Genomic DNA, 23,024 nt, shown 5'->3' on the forward strand with positions numbered 1-23,024 from the left:
TTCAAGATATTGAGGTGTTTTATATTTTTGACATTCTTTCCATGCTTTTTATCTGTCCTGCATTAGCATTCTGCTTTTTTTGGAGAGCCAAATTGCATTATTTGTTTTCAGTCCCTTCCTTCTAGGAGGTGCATGTCTGTTTAGGATATTTAGAAAAGTTATATTGAATTCATTTACGGCATTGTCTAAGGTGAGGATTTGTAGGAAGTTCCAGTTAATAGATGATAGTAATGAACACTCTGATGTTGTCGATCTTCATTCATCCTTGATCTTTCGGTACTCTGTTGCTCCTCTGACAAGCTCGGGTATTATACAGCTTGCTGCAGCCAAAAACTCTCAAATGAAGACCCTACCCACAGTACCCCTCTCCATATTACTTCGTATCTCGTTTTCAGCTGTTGTCGCAAGACGTGTCAGCTGTTTCTCTTGCAGCTAAGTGAAATTTCTTTAATTTTGAAAGTTGTTTTCATCCCTTTTCTACTCTTTATATTTGTATTTCTGTTCTATTTGTCTCTACCCACCTTTTCTGGTTGAGTGAGCATTTTTTCCCCATACCTTATGGTGATGTTTTTCGTGTTTCACTGGTGCAGTCATCACATTTGGGTTATCTGCCTACAGGTAGCCCTCAGCCGGCGTGAATACCAGAGTCCTCGGATTTCCGCATTGGATGCTCTCTTCTTCCATGATGTCAGGTCGTCAGGGGTATAAAAACATGCAGCCGATGCCATTACATCATTCTTTCTTGCCATGCGGTGCCCGAAGCAGAAGCCGTTCGTAAGTGCCAGTCAGCTGACTCCTGACATTTTCTTTTAGGAGTTTCAGACCCGAAGTCTTCAAAAAAGATAAGTACCCCATTGGGGGTCCTTTTTCTTGCTCTAAGCGATGTCAGTAAAAGTTAACAATTGTCTTACCTGTGGAAAGCAAATACCTCAAATATTTTCATTCGCCCTGTCTAGGCCCAGACCACGATGTCCCTCGCTGTCAGTTTTGTGCCTTGTTCAACCCCTGAACTTTTCGTCGTTGGGCTATCTTTGCAGAAAATAATTTTCCTACTTGGTCTCAGTACTCCGAAATGGCTTTGAAGCCATCCGACTACCAATCTTCTGAAAGAATTTAAGGATAAAGACAGAGACAGACCGCATAGGTCCAAAACTGCCGATGACACTTCCGTTAAGGTAGTCGCCAGTCTGCCGGTACTCAGTGAGGCGGTTTTGCAGTCCCTGATACCCGCTACTTCAGATTTGCAGGCCTCTACTGAGACCCATTCGGAGTCCGGTATGCCGCAAGATGCTTCTTCGACTATGGAACCTGCGGATGTCTCTACCTTGGATGGGTCCAGAGCTGCTGTGCAGGCACTAGCTTCTGAGGGTGTATTCAGGCCCACAGACTTGCACTTTAAACTGATGCCATCGTCTTCATCCAGTCTTAAAACTTGCACCATGCCTAGAAAACTGACGTCCAAACCGCAGGCCCAGGCCCATATGCCTAAAAAACAAATGCTTTGAATGGCTGAAGACCTTATTACCTTAATTTGGGGAAGCCAGCCTTCGCCCTCTGAGACCTAGGACTGATTTTCCTTCTGATCAGGAATCTGATATTTCTGTTCCTTCTGATTGCCAGGATTTGCCCTTATCTACCTGTGAGGATTCTGATGCAGAGGATTCCATTCCCTTTGCTTCCCCTCCAGAAGACTTTTCTGTTGGTGAAACCTTGCACACTCTTAGGGAGCATTTCCGCTGGGAATGCCAGGATTACTCTGATTCCAAAAAGAGGCTTAGGGAATTCTTACTCCTTCCTCAACACATGCCCTAAGCCATTCCTCCTATTCTGGATATTGTTGATAATGCTTTCTGTGAATCTAGCCTTTCCCCAGACACTTTACCTCCAACTCCCAGAAAACCTGACAGGTATTACAGAGTACCTGACTCACAAGTTCCTCTTCAAGAATCCTACTGCGTATCCAGAGACCATTTCCAGAGAACCCAAAGGCGTTAAGGCTACTGCTACCAAAAATTCTCCCCCTTCTGAAAGAGATTCTAGAGCCTTAGACAGATGGGGTAAGAAGGTATACACTTCTGCTACTTTGGTCATTAGGGCTTTAAATTGCCAGTTTCATATGTTAAAGTATCAGCAGCGTATTAAGGGATTAATTAAACAGAAAATGATGATGATTCCTGACTGTGCTGAACACAAAGAATTACAGGATTTAATGCATTCTGCAGAACAAGTTGGTAAACATACTTTGCAATGTGGTTTTGATGCTTTAGAAGCATCTTGCAGGGCTGCTGTCACTGGGTCTGTACTTAGAAGGCATGCCTAGCTTAAGGAGCAAAACTTGCCAGATCATGTTAAAGCTAAATTACTGGATGCTACCTTAAACCAAGACCGCCTCTTTGGCAACAAAGCAGAAGTCCTCAAAAGGATGGAGGAAAAAGCTAAATCTATGCAAACTGTTAAAGATTTCCTTCAAGTACAGCCTCCCAGATTTAGTAGGTATTGGCCTTCAAAGAACTGGTCCTTTCCAGTCTCTTCCAGGCCTTCTCAGTCCAAACCCAGGAGCAGCAGTCCACCTAGGTTACAGTCTCAGGCTGCGCACAGATCTAAGCAGTGGGGGGCTTCCACTTCCCAAAGCAGGGAGTAGTAAGCCACCCCCCTACGGAAAGATGGCACAATGACTTAACCTTAACCCTTCCAAGCCCTGCTCAACTACCTGCTCCCTTAGGAGGAAAGCTCGCCCTGCATGCAAAAAACTGGGAACTCATTACCCAGGACAAATGAGTTTTAAATATAGTTTTCCAAGGATACAGATTTCACTTCCACACCTTACCAACACCAAATGGTTGGCCAGACCTACCCCCAAATCAGTGGGCGGAGGCCCAACAGCAGGTTCTCTCTCTCTCTTCCAAGTATCAGGGCTATTCAACTTGTCCCAGCAGAACAAAGGGGACAAGGTTTTTATTCAAGACTTTTTCTGGTACCCAGAAAAGACAGCTGCTGGCATCCTATCCTGGACCTCTCTATTCTAAACTCCTTTCTGGTAATTCCAAAATTCAAAATGTTAACACTTCAACAGCTTCTTCCTATGCTAGGCAAAGATGCCTGGCTGGCCACCTTAGACTTAAAGGAAGCTTACCTGCACATTCCAATAAGGGAATCTTGCAGGAAATACCTACACTTCAGGAAATGCTCCTTGCACTATCAGTTCTCTGCACTTCCCTTTGGCTTATCTACTGCACCCAGGGTATTCACAAAGTGTCTAGCTCCAGCCATTGCATTTTGCAGACATAGAAATATTCAAATAGAAAGCAGAAAGCCAGGACTTGATATTACAGCATCTGGCATTCGGAAAGAAACTACTAACCTCACTGGGGTACACCATAAACGAAAAGAAATCTCACCTGGTATCCTGCCAACAGATTGTATCCCTAGGAGCAAGCTTGAACGCAACTTCCCAGATGGCTTTCCTCACTCCGTAGAAACGAGTTTATTTGACCACCAACTTCATACTGTTGGCCACAAAACCCCAGCTAACTGCAAGGAAAATCCTGCAAGCCCTGGGGTTAATGGCCTGTTGCATTCTACTAATTCCATATGCAAGACTGCATATGAGGAAACTACAATGGTATCTAAAAAGCCTATGGAGTCCACATTCTCAGGACCTGGAATCAGTGATTCCTATCATTCCTTGTATAAAGACAGAGTTTCTTTGGTGGGCAGAGGCTTGCTACCACAACAAGGGGCTCCCTTTCACTCTACCGCATGCCGCCCAAACCCTAACAACAGACGCATCAGACTATGCATGGGGGGTATGGGAAGATCTGTGGCGTTTTGAACGTGTTTTGGAGAATGTGGTCTGTGATGCTATTACCTACACTGAGCACGCTAAGAGGAAAACTGTTACAACTATGGATGTGGTGTACTCTCTAAAACACCAAGGCAGGACTATTTATGGCTTTGGAGGCTAATGTGTTTGTAGCCAAGTTCCAGAGATTCTTTCTCTGGACAACCCTACCAGCACTCCTGAAGGAAGGTCTGATTGCTTACCTCTGGAAGCAGTCAGGGGAAGACTTTCACTGCACTCAGCAGCCTGGCAACAAATAACTTCTGATACTTGGGTGCAGAAGATTATTACCACATGTTACCATATTCCTTTCAATCTTTTTCCAGGATCCAAAAGAACACTCCCCGGCGTGCCACCCAATTAGAGGGACCAAGCAGCCTTAGAGATTTAAAAGCTGCTAGAAAAAAGTCATCCAAGAAGTCCCACCAGACCAGATAGGATCTGGGTTTTACCTGAAGTTCTTTTTGGTGCCAAAAAAGACAGGGGACTTGAGACCAGCCTTTTGAGCAATTTTGTTCAGCAAACAAAATTCCAGATGGTCACAGTTCAGTCTATTCTTCCCTCAGGCTCCTTATTCCCAGCCCCTAAAAAAAAGCTGATGGGTTTTATAAGGTGCCTGATGATTGTATATTTCTTTACAAATGTTCTTCTGCTGACCCCTCTATTGTCTCTGTTTCTTCTGACAAAACCTTCCTACTGTTGCCTCCTACTAAATTACTTCCTTCTGACAAGGACAGTAGGGCCATGGAAAGGTTAGGCAAAAAGGTGTACACTTCTGCTACCCTGGCATTTCGGGCTGTTAGCTACCAGACCCATATGATCAGTTATGTTTTAGCTCTTCTCTCTCTCTCTCTCTCAGTTATGTTTTAGCTCTTCTCTCTCTCTCTCACATTCGGGCTGTTCGCTACCAGACCCACATGATCAGTTATGTTTTAGCTCTTCTCTCTCTCTCTCTCACACACAGAAGGTTTGGCCCTCTCTTTGTTGGTTCCTCTTCCCAAGTGGCCCACCATTCTATTAAATGTCATTATGCAGCTGATGGTTCTTCTACAGCTGCTGCCTTTGATTCTTTAAGATGTTATTCTTGGCTTTGCCCCCAACCTTTGCCTGATGATATTTATTCATTCCCTCCAGTGCACTTCTTTTGGGTCTATATCACATCATCGAACTTTCAATAGTTCGAATCACTTAACATTGAACTCAAGTGACCGAACTAACAAAAGTTTGAAATGATGTCATTGGCATTTTCAATGGGGAAAAACAACATAAAGGGTGTAAGCAGGGGGGGAAGCTCCCCTGCACCCCCCACACCCCCCGCTACTTAAATATACCAACTCCGAGATCGCGCTACAGTGTAGGAAATGGAAATCTTCCATTTCCGCACTGTATTGCACTGAGGTGCGATCTCGAAAGTGGTATAGTTAAGTAGTAGCATAGAGCAACAATTTTTTTTTTTTTTTTTACTTTCGAAGTATTACAGTTCGATCATTCATGTTCAGTCTTTTGTGATTCAAACTTGTAATACTTCGAGATTATGATATAGACTCCTTCTTGAGTGTTTAACTTTAATTCCCAGTGAGTGTGACTTGAGCCTTTAAGAAAATGAAGTTATCACCTTACAGTTCTAACAAATACTCATTGACAGAAGTCAGATATCAATACATTTGTGTTTGCCATCATGTGTGCTTCATGATAAAATATTCTGATACCTTGTATGTAGCATGGTTTTGGAATTATTAATGCAAATATGAACAAGCAATATTTGACACCTAAAAGCACAGTAGGAGGTAACTGCAGAAACACCTGGAAGGCACACTCTGCTATAATGAGTTGGATGTGGCTTTTGACAATAAAAATCTCTGGTTCTGCACCTACTAAGCTTTTTAAGTCCCTTCAGGAGAAGGGTAATGCCTTGCAGGAATTGAAACAGTTTTATTTCCTCTTTTCCCAAATTTTAGAGGAATTATCCTGTCTGCCTCTGAACATAGACAGTCTCACCATCTTCCCAAAGGTAAAAAGGGTTCTAGAATGGTTCCTCCTACTAAGTCTGTTAAAACCCCTACTACTCAGAAGCTTCCTTTTCCAGAAAAGCCAGGTTGTGTCTGACTACTTTCTTCTGAATCAGGTTTCTTTATCTCTTCGTCTTTCCCTGACTCTTCACAGTTGGTTAAGGATCACTCAGGATTCATGGGTTCTGTCCATCATTTCACACATTTCGGCCCCAGAACTTGGACCGAAGCTCCAAAGGTGGTGGTGTTTCCATATTCATAAAGGATGCGCACACCTACAGACTGGAAGCCCAGCATAACGCATCAGAGATACTTCAGGTGATGCTAACATTGGGTAAGGCAGCGATTTAGGTTGTAGCCTGCTGTAGGTCCCCAACCATGTCCGAAGACTCACACTCCACATTCCTAAGCACCCTGGATAATATTAGGGTCCAACCTAGCACTCTCATACTGGGCAACTTCAACTACACCTCCATTAACTGGGAAAACTACTCATGTACCAATACACTTGCCCAACGTTTCCTGGAATGCATTAATTCCAATGCCCTGGACCAGCTCGTTCTTACCCCCACTAGAGGTAGCAACATCCTTGATCTGGTCATTACTAACATGGGAGGCCATTGCTCTACACCAATAGTCAACTCCTCCCTGGTTGGATCTGACCACAAACTAATCACCTTGGAAATACCACATCCCTCCCACCCACCCCCACCCCCCGCAAAGGTAACCACCATGAAAAAGTTCTTCAAAGCTAACTTTGGGCTCCTAAAAATAGAGGTGGCTAACTTCACAGTACCCAGGAAAATGAAGATTAGTTGCATGACCGCCGAGTCATACACCATTGCACTGTACGAACTCTTACACAAATGCATGGATCTCGCCATACCCAATAAAACCAAAACACACTCCTCCAAAAGAAAGGAAGCCAATCTGATAGTCCCTTGCCATAAACAAACTCTACAACAGAAGAAGGAAACTGATGGTGAATAAGGTGAAGTCCCAAAACTGGAAAAACTCCCTTATCAGCCTCAACAAAAAGTTGAGATACCCTCATCAAAAAGTTGAGATCCCCTCATCAAATCCTCTCAAGCTAGGATTTGCAGTAGATAGTAAAGACAACCACAAGGCCTTCTATAGTTATGTAAAGAATCTCCACGGCAATACCCAGATTTGCTCTTAGCTGCTGCACAATGGTACCTCTTATACAGAGCCAACAGATATTGCCAGTATATTGGCCGACAGATTCAGTGCCAACTTTATCCCTCTCCTCTCCCCCAAGGACCAATCGCAATGCCAGTAGATTGCCAGGCACCCAGTATTACTGCTGCACAGGTTAAAACAGCGCTGTCCAAGGCCAAGAATACAGCTTCTATGGGACCTGACAATATCCCTGGCTGTGTTCTACATGAACTACAGCGTGAACTGGCACCTCACCTGTGTGCCCTGTTCAACCACAGCCTCACCTCAGGCTTTGTCCCTACCGAATGGTGCACTGCTACAGTCATCTCTCTCCACAAAGGAAGGGTGATTACAGAACCTGGGAACTATTGCCCCATTAGTCCGAGTCTGATATGCAAAGCTATAGAACACATCATCATGGACCTAATAAACAAGGATATAGGGAATCTCCAAACTCTGGATCCCACACAGTTTGGTTTTGTGAAGGGTAGGTCAACTTTTTTGAGTCAGTCACCAGAGCTGTGGATGAAGGCAAGGTGGTTCATACAATCTACCTTGATCTGGCCAAGGCCTTTGATACCATTCCCCACTCAGGAATCATAGAAAAACTTACTAAGATAGGCATCAACCCGTATATCACTAGTTGGGTTACAAACTGACTACCAGATAGAACTCACAGTGTGAAAGTAGCTGACTCCAAGTCAGACTGCTGACCAGTCACAAGTGGAGTCCCACAAGGTTCAGTCCTGGGTCCTCTCCTGTTTGGTATCTACTTCTCTGAAGTCCAGGCCAACACGAAGGGACTCTGACAAAGTTTGCAGACGATTGCAAGTTGGGAGCTATTAACTCCCCAAGTGATGTTGGCATTCTACAGAAAGGCCTCACTGAGACCAACGACTGGTGTCAGAACCATGGCCTTAAGCTCAACGCCAAAAAATATGTCGTCATCCCCTTTGAGAAAAACCCATTTCCCATGAATTACCACATTGATGGTAGTCCACTGAACACAGAAGGTGTTATAAGAGACTTGGGAGCACACAAACCACATTGCCAATATGGTCAGAAAGTCCCTATGTGTGGCACATCTCGTTACTAAGGGTTTTGCATCCAGGAAGAAAGAGGTCATTGTCTCCCTCTACTCTTCCCTCATTAGGCCAGTCATTGAGTACAATGCCCCATTTGACATGTACCTCACTAAACACCTGCAACAACTGGAAAGGCCACAAAAATACCTCACAAAGTGGATCCTAGATCTTAAACACTTGCGCTATATGGACAGGCTCAAAAAAACACCAACTATTCCCTGTCTTATATCACCTAATAAGAGGCGATCTCTGCTTGACTTACAAAGCTATGTCTGACCCAGCTCTGTTAGAAATGCTACATCTAAAGAAATCTCAATCCCTCCGCACCAGACACTCCAGAGACCTCTTCCTCATGACCACAATCAACAGAACATGGAGGGACAGGTGCATAACCCAGAAACTGCCCATGCTATGAAGTAGACTTCCCATACATGTCAAACAGAGCACCTTACTGGCTCTCTTCAAGATAAATCTTGATGAGTGGATAGGAAATAGAAAATTCACCGCGGGGATCACTCCAGTGGCTCTACATGACAGAGGCACTGGGAACTAAGGTTGGGTGGCACGATGTCAGGGTAATCCTATGGGGTAGGCTTGTAAAGGCTCCAGGGCCATTAGCCTAGTACACACCTCTGAACCTATTCATCAGGGTTATTTCATGGTGCGGAAATCTCTTCCTCCTTTTTTGGATATTTCTCAACCTCTGGAGGAACAGCTGTCCTTTTTTCGAGATGTGCTTCACAGCCTTTTGTCTGAATGCAAGACTATGCAAGCAGTTTCTGCTCCTCACAGGGGGAAAGGAGATTTATTGCAGAATGTTTTGTGTTCCCAGGAAAGGAGGCCCATTTTGGATTTTTATTAGCCGCACATCTTTTTAACGGTCCCTTCCTTTTGAATTCAGACTGTTTTCCTCTCCTTTTATCTCGCACTCTCCTAGTCTCTCTGGATCTCAAGGATGCCGATTTTCAAATCCCTATTCATCCCTGTTTCAGGAAATGTTTGCATTTCTCTTGTTTCTTACTTGCATTTTCAGTTCTCTGCTTTGGCCTTTTGCCCCAAGGGTAATCACCAAATACCTCCCTGCTGTGATTAGCTTTTGCAGGATGAAGGGGATACAAGTCTTCCCTTATCTGGACAACCTGCTTTTTCAGGCTTCCTCTCCAGAAACCCTGCTTCAGCACCTCCACTATGCTATTTGGCTCATTCAAAGCCTAGTGTTTACAGTAAATTTCCAGAAATCCTTCCTGACTCCTTATCAGTATCAGGCTCCAGACCATTCCTTTGCTGGCATCCCTGCTGCCACCCAAGGCTTTGAATTATTGCCTTTTTTCAATCCCTTTTTCTCAGGTCGTGTTTATGGACAGGGACTTTCTAAGAGCTCTGGGTTACATGGCATCCACCATTCCTATGTTTTTCTTGCCAGACTTTGTATGAGAAAGCTACAGTGGTTACTAAAGTCAGTATGGCTTCAACATCCTCATCCTTTGGACTTTCTAGTTCTTCCTCTTCCATGCCTCAAGCTACAACATCAGTGGTGGAGTCATCAGCTATCTCTCAACCCAAGGCTTCCTTCAAAGCCCCCAGTTGCCTCTCAGGAACTTTTTTCATATGCCTCAGACACTGGGCGGGAGGCTTCTTTTGGCCCTCAAAAGGTTCAGGGCCTTTTGTCCATTAGTCAGAGGGTGGACCATTTTTGCATCAAGGAGATGAGAGCTCTCTTTCTTGCTCTGCAGGCCATCCATTCTCTGTTTCTTCTGGGGCCACAAAATGTTTACAGGCAATACGACAGTGATGTGCTACATCAGTAAGCAGGGCTGGAGGGGAACACGGTATTACTTCTTGTGCAGACTGTCTTCAGGTTTGGGATCTGACTGTCCAGTACCAGGTGATCCTTCAGGCTCTTTGTATTCCTTCAGAACAGAACCTTTTGGCAGACTCTCTGAGCAGGTCCGTAACACAGACTCACAAGTGGATGTTTTACAGAAATGTGTTTCTGGACATTGTCCACCAGTGGGTTACCTCTCAGGTAGATCTTTTTACTTCCCCTCTGGACAGACATCTTCCTCTCTCTTGCCTCAGAGTCCCAAGTCTTCTGGCGTGGAAGGTGGGTGCAATGAGCTGTTTCACTGTGCCTTCCCCTCCCCTTCCTATAATTCCAAGGGTGCTGTTCAAGATAGAACAGGGCACACGCAAAATCTTGTTGGTGACTCCCTTTTGGCCCAGACAGCATTGGTTCCCTCTTCTTCTGCACCTAGCCAAGAGCAGTCACCATAAGTTACCCAACAGGGTGGACCTACTCACACAAGACAAGAGTCTCTCATCCATCCTCACTTGTCCACTCTTCATCCGACACTGTGGGTGATAGGGTTTTGATCCCTTTTAGGCACCTTTTTTCTGAGGACTTCACTTCTGCAGGAGGCCAGGATACCCACTACCATCAAATCTTATTTATCCAAATGGAAGAGATTTTCTGTCTCGTGTCTTGCTTGTAGCCAGGATTCACTTTCTGTGGAATTTCCTTTGGTTCTGTCTTATTTGTGTGAATTGCTTCATGCTGGGATGGCATATTCTTCAGTTAAAGCTCACCTTTCAGCTATTTATGCTTGTCTGTCTTTGACTCCCTCTTTGGCTTCTAGATTTGAGGTCAAACAATTTATTTAATGCGTCTTTCATATTAGGCCTCCCAGGAAGCCTATTTCTCCTTCCTGGGACCTTAATATTGTTCTTGAGAAATTGATTCTGGCTCCTTTTGAGCCTGCAGCTTCAGCTTCCTTGCAGCATTGTTCTTGGAAGACTGTTCTTTTGGCCCTTATAGGTTCATAGGTAGGTACTAGGTTATCGGCCCAAGGACCTATGTAAGCCTAGCCAGCAAGGTACCATAGCTTACGCCACCCACAAAAGTTATTTTCCTGTGCCACTGTCCAGCAGAGAGATAGAAGTGATCCCCAGGGTGTATTTCCTATTTCCCATCCACTCATCAAGATTTTTCTTGAAGACTGCTAATGAAGTACTTTGCATAATGATTTTTAACCAGTAATGTTTCATGGGATATATTCGTGGTTATTGTCTCTGAAGTAGGAAATCCAGGGTGACTATATATGAAAACATTATTTATAACATATATATATATCTATATATATATATCTATATATATATATATATATATATATATATCTACATATATATATTCGTTCAATGCTCTTTACCTGGTTAAAAATCATTATTAAAAGCTTTTTCACTGGTCCACAGAGTTTAACCAATGCCTATACTTTATGAAAATTCTATTAACATTACTATTGGTATGCATTGTCATGTCCATCATAATTGGTCATTTGGGTCGCCCTATATTTATGCATTTTCGTTTGGGCTACTGTTTTCCTATTTGATATTAACTACGTAATCTCAACATACATTGATGTTTCTAAGACATGTTTATGCATTTCATGATGAAAGTTGTTTTGTTTCTAATGATTACAAAGTATTCATTGGCCCATTGTTTCCACAGGGAAGGTTAATTGGAAAGTATATGGACGTCCCAGTTTTTATTTAAATCTCAAACCTAATCCCCATGTATATGTAAATGAGAAAAACATCTGTAATCTTTTAATTCTGACTGAAAGCGCTAAGTTAAACTCATCAGTTCCAGCGTGTTTTTTCCTTATGAAGTAGATGCCTCTGAAGTTTTTAAGTTTGAATTAATGGTGTTCTTCAGTTCATGCAAACGGTTTTTAAAGTAATATATGTGTGTGTATGTGTGTGTATGTGTGTGTGTGTGTGTGTGTGTGTGTGTGTATATATATATATATATATATATATATATATATCCACAGAAATCCAGAAAAGAGAAAAGCTCCACATACTTGAACATCACTTATTATCATTACGGATGACATATTTTCAATGTCATGTTTTGATTTACAGCCTATGGGTTGAACAGTGGCTGGCAGCAGATTGACGAGGCGAGTTGCTTGATGTGCTTGTGTATTTGGCACATAACGTCACACTGTACGCCAGCACAGAGCAAGGGAGCATCCTCAACACAGGATTGTCTAAAAAAAAAATGTAGAGTCATGATTGGTGAAGAGGGAGATCCCAGTTGTGAAATCCATTAAAGAGGGGTCCCATAACAGATGATCTGTTATGATAAGAACATATCCCTTGTTTTGTAGGTGTGTGTGCCAGCTTTCATGGCTACTGTTGAGAAGAACATTATCTCGTAGAAGAAGAGTTGTCATCATTAAGATCTAGAGGGTCATGTTTTTAAGGCTGCACCACTGGCAGCAACATTTCAGTGTCGGTTGCAGTACTAGGATCTGCACTCTACTGCCCCCAGTAATCTGATGGCCACTAGGAGTATGGTGTCATGAATCACACTACTGTCTCCAAAGAAAACATGAAATGCACACTGGTGCAGACCACCACAAACTACTTTATAAGGGAAGTTTGGCCTTACAAGCAAACAGGAAATATGTATTGCTGCCCTAAGCCTGTTGCTGTCTACCATCCTTACCCAAAAGTGGCTCAGCACCAAACACAGTTCAGGGTTTTAGATACTGGTTTCCTAGACCCTTTCCCATTTCCCTTTTCCCCATTTACTTCTAAAGTCATTGTTTTACAGGGCTACTAACATAGTTTTGGTAACTGTGATTTAAATAAATTATTGCACTCACCCACCCATACAATTTTTGGGGATAGCAGTTAATTCCCTTCAACACTACATCTTTACCTCTTGCCAAGCATTCGCACTGCAAACAGCTAGAGCTAAATCAGTTTGTACCAGGTATCCTTATATTCATTAATGAAATAAGTAAGTCAATCAGCCACATGCTTATAAAGGTAAGTAAGGAAATAATTGACTTAATAAGTTGAACAGTACAGTTAAATATACAGAGCGATATGTAGTTGTACACAGGAACAGAAAACAATCTACCCCACAGAATTATTCTTTAGCTGTTGCTAACTAGAATAATTAATGGATTTTGTCTGCACTGTCTGATTCGATGGAAAATTGCAGACAGAGCATAAATAACAGCACACTTTTTTGGTAGACATGAGTAAGCTCTAACTGAACATGAAGATGGCTCCCAAGCTTATGTCCTTTGGCCTGTCACTCAAAATTTAGCTATGCCAGTAGCCTCCCTGGAAAAATTTTACTGCATAATGCAGAAGGTAATGCAGTTTTATAATGAAATGTAGAAAGTAATTCAAAGCCCTTTCTTGGTGACCCGAGGAGTCGTATTTGTTTGTATCTACCATCCCCAAATTTTTAACATTAATTTTAATGTTATAGCAAAACTGATCTTTCCTGTTGCTGGAAAGCTTTAGTGAAAGTTTAGCTGTAAGCTGAAATGAATGTATTGGCAAGATCTGAGATATTCTTTAAGCTCTGGCAAGTAATATTTTGTGCTTTTTACTCAAGGGAAAGTATCTTGAAGGCGAATGGTTTGTTCACTCGGAATTATTTCACTGGTAACAGAACCCTTGTGGAATAATGAGTTGTACCCCACTCCTAAATGTCCTGTCCTGCAGAACTTATAGGAATGATAATTACAAAACAGTTGGCTTAAGTATCAAGATAGGTGCGCCTTTTTTGTGAATTTGCATTGTGAAAATTTGGGGATTTGGTCCTTTTTTCATAAGTCATATAATTAAATTATTTTCTGAAAAGGAGGAGTTTTGTCCCTGTTAATGTATCCCCTTACTTAAATTTACTAACTTTAGGGCCACACAGCTTGTGGAGGGGGAGCTAACCTGATGAATCTGTCTTTTGAAGAGAAATGGACCACTGCCATTTTTAGACAGCAGGTAATTGTACTTATTTCCTTAAGGTCAGTGCTGTATCATTTTAATGGACCACTGCCATTTTTAGACAGCAGGTAATTGTACTTCTTTCCTTAAGGTCAGTGCTGTATCATTTTCTTTTCTTTTCGTTCTTAGAGTTTCTGCAACCTGCAAGAGAACGCCCAGCAACTACAGCAGCCCTGGCCAGAAGACTAGTGACAGGAGCATTGGGAATAAAAAGTACTCAAACAAAAGCAGACAGAGAAGCAGAAAGACGCAAGCTGCAAGAAGCTAGAGGTAAGTTTTACATCTCTGAGACTTCCATACAGGTAGCAGTTCTGCATAATACCGCAGAAGTAAAATATTTCACTGTGGTATTGTGAAGTAACAACATTCAGAAGATAACATAAGGACAACTGTGTACTAAATAAGAAATGTACAGTTACCTGTTTCTCAGGGCAAAGGTTTAATTTGAAAACATTTGCATACAACTCATAAAAACCAGGACACTTGTCGAATTAGGGCAATGTAACACATTCCACAATCCAGGAATATATAAAAACACTGATTTATTCGGTATTCACCACAACAAAATGTTAAGCGCTTTCATCATGTCAAGCAAGACTTCCTCAGAACAGTTTAAAATGCTGAATTCCTGTTTAAATACCCACTCCCACCAATCAATTTACAATCAATTAAGTGTAATTAATACATTGTGACAAGGGTACATGAATTCAAATACATAAATACACCTTAAAAAAATCATTTTAACTATAAAATTCATAATTTTCAGCTCATTTCTTTACAAACGACACAATACTAAACATTTCATTCAACCCGGGTCCCATTGTGGCAGTAGTTCTAATTTGCCATGTAATTTCCTTCATCTCTAGTTTATTTTTCCAGTTGCCCCCCCTCTGGTCTTTATCTACTATCTCACAAATTTCAAAAAGGAAAGCAGAACAATGGTGACTAGCTTTTAGGTGTCGACTCAGGGCCTTATTGTCATCCCCTTTTCTTATCGCATACAAATGTTCGTAGATGTGTCTACGGAAAACCCTCTCTGTCTTCCCTATATAGAAAAATTTACAAACCTGACACGAGGCTAAATAAATCACTCCCCTGGTGTTGCAAGTACCTGGTTTTAAACAAGTTGTGTATCCTGTATTACCTAACTCCACTATTGGAGCTGTTAAAATAAATTGGGTTGTGTTTAAAGGCAAAGAAGGTCTTTTGGAAGTTCTGTGAAACGAACCACATTTTATTTTTAAAACAGATTTTAATATGAAATTTCTGCTGGAACATCCAGTTAACCTTAAACTATGAACAAAGGAATGGGGAAATGTGGTTGTGAATACTGGAAATTTATTTTTGAAACTTCGAAATTTAAATAAAAAAAAAAAAAGAACAAGCCCCCCTGCCCTGCACCCCCACACCCCCTGCTAATTAAATATACCGACTGTACTTGGCTGTTTAAGTGAAGTGAAAGCCGTGGTGATACAGCAGTAGCATTGCTGCCTCACAACAAGAGGTTCTCCTGTTCAGTTCTTGGCTGGAGTGCCTTCTGTGTGGAGTATGCATGTCCTCCCCGTGGTTGAGTGGCCTCCAAAAGACATGCATGAATGGGTGTGCCTTTGCTGAAGGTTGGGCTTTCAACTCGGCACCATAAAAATCTACTGCCAATCATTAGCGGACTGGAGTTCTGCTGTGGCAACCCCCTAACCAGGAAAAGACAAAAAGACAAACAACGACAACCTAATGTGAAGTGAGATCTGTTGTTCTAGTGTTGACTAACCCTATCTGATATTTTTGAGACCCAAGAGGTCAGAGATAATAGGGTCCCTGAGGGCAAGGAAGGCATAGGTATCCCTCAACAGCCTATATAACATGGAAAACAGGGATAATGATTTCAACGTTATCTGAAAACGAGTTCCTTTTATCTTAGAAATCTCTGTAATGTACTCTTTTTTTTGTGTAGCGAGATACATGCCAAAGGTGCATTATATTCGGTAATGGGTCCAAGAAGGGCAGAGTACAGAGAACCAGTAGCTTTCTTTGTTTTACATGTGATGCCCTTTGTGATTAATTGTGAGATGATATAGAATAAAAAATTATTTTGTGTATAAAAAGAAAAGAAGCCATTGACCCAGGTACCCAAATTCATGGTCTCTGGAGAGCCGTATGTTGTTGATACTGTAGGTGGTAGGAATTTGTTATTTGCTGAAAGAGGTGATACTGCAATTCTTAGCATTTATTTTGAACCCATTTTCGGTGCATCAGAAGTTAACATGTTAGTTCCATTTGAAGGGTACACAATACCCAGCTTATTTAGTCAGCCAGAGATTCTTGTCAATGAAATAAATGCCAAAAAAGAGGGGAGGGGTCCCTAGTGGAAAAACCCAGAGGACTGACACTGGACTCCTCAGCCTGTTTGCAATCCATTGTTCCACAGTAGTACCAATTTTCTGTTTCTTAATGTATGACAGTTTCGTTCAATCAGTTTTTCAACTTTTTAAGTTTACAAGCTGACTCGTGTTTTTTTTTTTTTTTTACTCTTCATTGCTGCTTAAGATGATCTTACTGTAGTTTTTTTGTTGTACATGCTTAGTGGTAAGCATTAAAGTTTATTTTAACTCCAGTTTCAGGTTGTCGTCTTTTTTGCAAACTATGTAGGATGTTTTTTCATTTGCTTCCCAACTGCTTCGGCATCAGGCTGCAGTCTTTCCCGTGGTTTTCAGATTGTTACATTATAACTGCTTGGGCATCAGACTGCAGTCTTTCCCGTGGTTTTCAGATTGTTATATTATAACTGCTTGGGCATCAGACTGCAGTCTTTCCCGTGGCTTTCAGATTGTTACATTATGTCCACTCTGTAAGTCTGTTTGTCTACTTCAGTTCCTTTCATAGCAGCATTTGTGTTTCTGCTGAGTTCTGTACAGCATTTTTGTCACTTTGTGTTGAATTCTGTTGTGTCAGTTATACTGTTAATTTAGGTTATCTGCTTATCAACCTTCTATGCATCAACAGTTAAGCTTGGAGACATTGAGTTCCTGCAGTGGAGTTTTCCTGTATTGTGGAGTTGCAGGATAACGATGCTCATAACTTTTACTGCTGCTGTTTCCCATTTGATTCTACATTGTTTGGAGAATTCTGTCCACTTGTCCACTAGACCCATAGTAATGAGGAACACACATTATATGTATGAATTCCCATTCATCTTCATATTTTCTTGAAAGAGACTCTGCCTGCAAATATTGTCAGTGGGAATTGCACGTTGATTGAAGAAAAAAGTGAGTTGGGTGGCAACTCTATTGAGGGAAGTTCACCTGATTATTCTGATGCTAGGATGCTAAAATTAATCAGTCTTGACAAGTCTGTGTAATGAAGATTATTGCTATAGCCTTATTAAAAACTATAACTTCTGTTGCTCTGTGTATCAAAAAGTGAGTTGGGTGGCAACTCTATTGAGGGAAGTTCACCTGATTATTCTGATGCTAGGATGCTAAAATTAATCAGTCTTGACAAGTCTGTGTAATGAAGATTATTGCTATAGCCTTATTAAAAACTATAACTTCTGTTGCTCTGTGTATCAAATGCAACTAGATTTCTGCTCACTTAAAGCATTGTAGTCCTGTTTGATGAACTGTAAAAAAAAAAAGACGGTCAAACCTTGAGAGCAATGATTACGTTTACAGTGAAAATTGATGCAGTGGTGAAAATGGCCACCTTCCGTAAATGTTCTGTTAACAGTCATAGAGGAGCAATCTGTAAGGGACAGTATAGCCATAAGAGGACTTACTGAGGACATCTTACAAGAGAAACTTAATTCAGTTGTCCAGGCAATTTTTCTGTGGTCAACTATGGTTTCAGGTGCTTCTGAAGTTTTCCCTGCATATGTGATTGACAGAATTCACAGGGCTGTCTGCCCCTCCCAAAAGTAACACTCTTGAGTTTTTTTTTTTTTTAGCATTTGCAGTTTCACTCTTTTTTGTATTCATTATAAAGCCATTCTGTGGTACAACACTATAGCTGTAGTGTGTGTGTGTGTGTGTGTGTGTGTGTGTGTGTGTGTGTGTGTGTGTGTACCGCACACACACCTCATATATATATATATATATATATATATATATATATATATATATATATATACACACACACACACACACACACACACACACACACAGCTGGTAATATACAAAAGTGTGGAGATTTGTCTGAGTGTTTCAGGACTATAGAATGTCTTTGTGAAACAACATATGTCAACATTCTAAATGTATTTGATAGTTTCCCTCAGTAATGGCCGATTTATTTGATAGTTTCCCTCAGTAATGGCCGATTTATTTGATAGTTCCCCTCAGTAATGGCCGATTTATTTGATAGTTTCCCTCAGTAATGGCCGATTTATTTGATAGTTTCCCTCAGTAATGGCCGATTTATTTGATAGTTTCCCTCAGTAATGGCCGATTTATTTGATAGTTTCCCTCAGTAATGGCCGATTTATTTGATAGTTTCCCCTCAGTAATGGCCGATTTATTTGATAGTTTTCCCTCAGTAATGGCCGATTTATTTGATAGTTTCCCTCAGTAATGGCCGATTTATTTGATAGTTTCCCTCAGTAATGGCCGATTTATTTGATAGTTTCCCTCAGTAATGGCCGATTTATTTGATAGTTTCCCTCAGTAATGGCCAATTTATTTGATAGTTTCCCTCAGTAATGGCCGATTTATATCCATGTGAATTGCCTTCATTATTTTTATTTTCATGCAAGGTGGCAATTGGACTGATTCCCTTCCTTCTGTAGAAATGTGTTTTTTGCATATGTGGGCTGAAATGAGTAGGGAAAGGGGTCTGTGATTCCATGGGTGGAAGATGCCCGTTAGTAAGAAATGTAAGGCACTTTGGTTAATAGTTATTAATTTGGTTCCCTTTGGGGTATTTGTCTGTGGATAGACTTGCTGTCCAAATGCTTGGAGATCTTGGATTAGCAGTATCCTGCCCCAAGAGATGTAATATTTAGCACCCCATCCTTAAAGTGTTGTTCCGTCATATGGTTAGGTGTGTGTACAACCTTTGATTATTGCAATATTTGTGTTGGTTGGATTATTTTATTGTGATCTGGAACAGCTTCAAAAGATTATATAAAACAGAGAAGGGTAACAGATTGTATAGCAAACAGAGAAAGGTAACAGATTGTATAGCAAACGGAGAAAGGTAACAGATGCTATAGCAAACAGAGAAGGGTAACAGATTGTGTAGCAAACAGATAAAGGTAACTGAATTGTATAGCAAACAGAGAAGGGTAACTGAATTGTATAGCAAACAGAGAAGGGTAACAGACTGTATAACAAACTGAGAAGGGTAACAGACTATATAGCAAACAGAGAAGGGTAACCGAATTGTATAGCAAACAGAGAAGGGTAACCGAATTGTATAGCAAACAGAGAAGGGTAACCGAATTGTATAGCAAACAGAAAAGGGTAACATATTCTATAGCAAACAGAGAAGAGTAACCGAATTGTATAGCAAACAGAGAAGGGTAACCGATTTGTATAGCAAATTCCGACTCGGCCGCTTAGAAAGCCTGAAAACTTCTGATTTGGCTCGTGGCTAATAGGTATCCCATGATGCATGCGCACATTCCCCAGATCTCGTTTGCCATGTCCTCAGTCGGAAGCTTCTTTTGGTTGGCCGTGGCTAAGTGATTTAGTTCTTTATTATTCTGCTTGTTATAAGTTTTTAACTTCTTGTGAAGTGCTTTTCTTATTGCTGATAGCCTTATTGTGATACCGATTGTGTCAGTTTAACCGGACTTGACTTTTTCTGGATTTGACTTTTCTGCTATAAGATTTTGGACCTGTTGGCCTTTTTTGTGTGTGTTCCCGTGAGTGTGTGCATTTGACTAAACCGTTTTATTTAGAGGTATTAGTCTGTTTCCCTTTCCTTTACACTAGGTTCGTTTAAGTTAGAGAACCTAGTAAAACTTCCCTGGTTGTTTTTTGTGAGAAGTAGGGCTAGATCTGTTTAAGTTAGAGGATCTAGTTCCTCTCTTGTTGAGCGAGTGCGTTGTTTTTTCTCTTCAATCGCCTATTGAGACTGCCATTATGTCTAAAGAGCATAAACAGTCAGGATTTAAAAAGTGTACTAAATGCTCTCAAAAAATGTCCATCACCGATGGACACAGCGTCTGTGTGTACTGTTTAGGAGCTATACATCTCCCCTACTTTAAAATCACCTATATTACAGAGAGGGAGGTCTCCAACACTGTCCTCCAGGAGCTTTTCTGAATAAGACATCGAGAGAGTGGTGCTCAGACTCCTTAAGTCGTCGGCCTTGCCAAAATTTTTATCGGCTCTGACCAGTTCTGTCTCGGAGCCGACTCCTGTTACCGACCTTGCTCTTTTTATTATTATTTATTTATTTATTTTAATTTTGTTTACCGGGATGGTCCGACTGGACAAGGTCCGTTTACAGCGGAGGCCCGGGGAGAAAAGCTCCAGTTTAATTAGGATAACATATTACAGTAAATAAATATATAATACCATATGTAGGCAATAGTATCTATTGAACAAGAAATTTCTAGATGGAAGTCAAAAGAGTAGACATTTGCAGTAAAAAAAGCAATTTACATATATACATTTAGTCAGCAAAGAGCATAGTCAGATTTTATTAGGTACATGTTTTGCATGTAAAATATTTTGAGGAAATATATTTATTGGGGCATGAAAAGACAGATAGAAGTTGATTGTAAAGGTAACAGATTGTGGTCTATGTGATACATGGACAGAGCCAAGAACTTGTAAGATGGGCCTTAAGTGAGTTTTTGAATAGAGTGGTGCTAGCTGCAGAAGTCACAGATGGGGGGAGATTATTCCAAGTTTTGGCTATAGTGTGTGAAAAGAGAGATTTTCCTGCTGTATTATTTGCTGAGGTAGTAGTGAGGAGTGACTTGTTGGCTGAGCGGAGTGGACGATTTGGAGTGTGGCGGGTCAGTAGATGCCTTAATGCAGGAATTTTATCGGGTTGTTTTAGGATGTTATATGATAGAACAAGTTGGTGATATAGTAGCAGCTGTGGCAGTTCGAGCCATTGAAGTTGTCTGAGAGGTATGCAGTGATGGGTTATAAATGGGGTGTTTTTGGCAAACTTGGCAATTCTGTTATAACAGGACTCAAGTTTGTCTAGGTCAGATTTCCTAATGTGAGTGAGAATTGGGGCTGCATATAGTAGTGTAGATAGGAGATGGGTTTGAGCTAGGGTGACTTTAGCTTGATTAGTTAGAAAGTTATTTTGCCTGTATAAGGAACCCATCTTTTTGTGCACCTTTTTTTATAGTTTGAGAGATGTGGATGTTGAAGTGGAGGTTGTTGTCTATTTCGATGCCAAGGAGCTTGGTGTGAGGAGAGGGAGAGATGATAGTACCATTGGCGGAGGAGATGGAGAAGAAGACTGGAGTTGTTTTTGATTTGTTTGGGGTAAAAAGTAGTAGTTTGGTTTTGTTAGGATTTAGGATAAGTTGTATGTTAGTTATCCATCTTTCTGTTGAGGTGAAGGACTCTTGGGTGAGGTCCTGTAGGGAGGTCAGGGATGGAGCTGAGCATATAAGGGTGGAATCATCTGCATATTGGATTAGTGAGACATGCAGGCTACTTTTGTATAGGTTATTGGTAAATATTGAGAAGAGAAGAGGTCCTAGTATGGAGCCTTGGGGTACACCAATGGTGGTTGGGAGCAGAGATGATAAAGCTCCTTGCCACTGGACAGCTTGTTGTCGTTCTGATAGGTAGCTTTTAAACCAAGCAATAGTGTTTGGGGTGAAGGCTAGGGAGGTGAGGGTATCTATTAGTATGGAGTGAGAGACCATATCAAATGCTTTGGAAAGGTCAAGGAATATGGCTGATCTGAATCTGTTGTTATTCCTGTGTTGGTTAACTAGGTCTGTGAAGGAGAGGAGGGCAGTGGTTGTACTATGGTGAGGTCGAAAGCCATGTTGTGTGGGAGAGAGGCGATTGTTTATGTTTAGGAAGTGCATGACTTGTGAGTGTATGCATTTTTCTAGTATCTTTGATAAAGGTGACAGAATAGCAATGGGTCTATAATTTGAGAAATCATAGGAGGTGCCTCCCTTATGAAGGGGAATGATATAGGAGACTTTCCACAGATGAGGGATATATGACTCCTGTATAGAGCGGTTGATAAGGATTGAGACTGGGTAGGCTATGGAGTTGGCTGCCATTTTTAGGAAATGTGCTGGTAGCCCATCTGCTGCGAGGGTAGTGGGTTTAAGTTTTAAGAGATGTTTCTTTATTGTAGAGGTTGGGATAGGTAAGAAGGTAAGAGGAGCAGAGTTGTTTGATGCTGTAGGCATGGGTGTGTAGTTATTTTCCTCCTCCAACCCAGATTGGGCCTTTGGAGCCAATGCTGTCGGTACCGACTATAGTGGTGTCCTTGGCTCCAGCAGCCCGGGTGGTTTTCTCGGAGCTGAGCTCCGCTCCGACACTGTCAGTGCCATCCAAAGTGTCACTCCCTCAAGTACCGACTACGGTCTCAGCATCCTCTCTCCCCCGGGATGGTAGAGACTCACAGCCTCAGGACCCCCGTTTGGGTGGTCCCCGATCTTCTGAGACCTCCCCAGAAGACCGCACTGAGGAGCCCCCTCAGAACAGATCATGTAAGAGGAAGCATGTAGACTCCCCTGATAAGTCTGTCATGTCTGACACTGACCAAGTCTGAGGGTCCCCTAAGTCGTCCTCTGAAGATGTCTCATTTGCAGACATTTTGGAGATCCTCAGGCAGAGAGGCGGCTGGCCCACCGTTACCCCTTCCAATGAGGAGTCAGTGTACCTGAAGGCTTTTGGGTCTCAACTCTCAACTTCATGGGTGTCTCCTCCATTTGATGAATTGCTAGATCTCGTGAGTCAGAAGGCATGGCAGACTCCCGATGCTGTGGAACCGGTCCCCAGGAGGCCGAATAAATTTCTGTCCGCCCCTAAGGGCAAAGAGTTTTTATCTAAGGGTTTACCTGTTGATGCCATGGTGGTGGTGGAGGCCACTAAGAAAGAGCTAGCAGAGACTTCTTCTTCTATCCATCCACCTAATAAGGAATCCTGAACGATGGATAGATGCAGGAAG

General features: G+C 41.7%; 1 protein-coding gene across 1 annotated transcript in view; it reads left to right on the top strand.

Annotated features, from left to right (window-relative positions):
* The window catches only part of R3HCC1L (R3H domain and coiled-coil containing 1 like), a 438,719-nt gene that overhangs the window by 272,600 nt on the left and 143,095 nt on the right, over positions 1 to 23,024 (top strand). Inside the window, exon 5 of the mRNA XM_044076916.1 lies at positions 14,052 to 14,192. Within this exon, the coding sequence (XP_043932851.1) occupies positions 14,052 to 14,192 (141 nt within the window). The remainder of the gene's footprint in view (positions 1 to 14,051; positions 14,193 to 23,024) is intronic.

The sequence above is a fragment of the Protopterus annectens genome, chromosome 7.part0 (genome assembly GCF_019279795.1).
Source record: "Protopterus annectens isolate FY-2018-M chromosome 7.part0, PAN1.0, whole genome shotgun sequence".
In the NCBI taxonomy this organism is placed as follows: Eukaryota; Metazoa; Chordata; order Ceratodontiformes; family Protopteridae; genus Protopterus; species Protopterus annectens.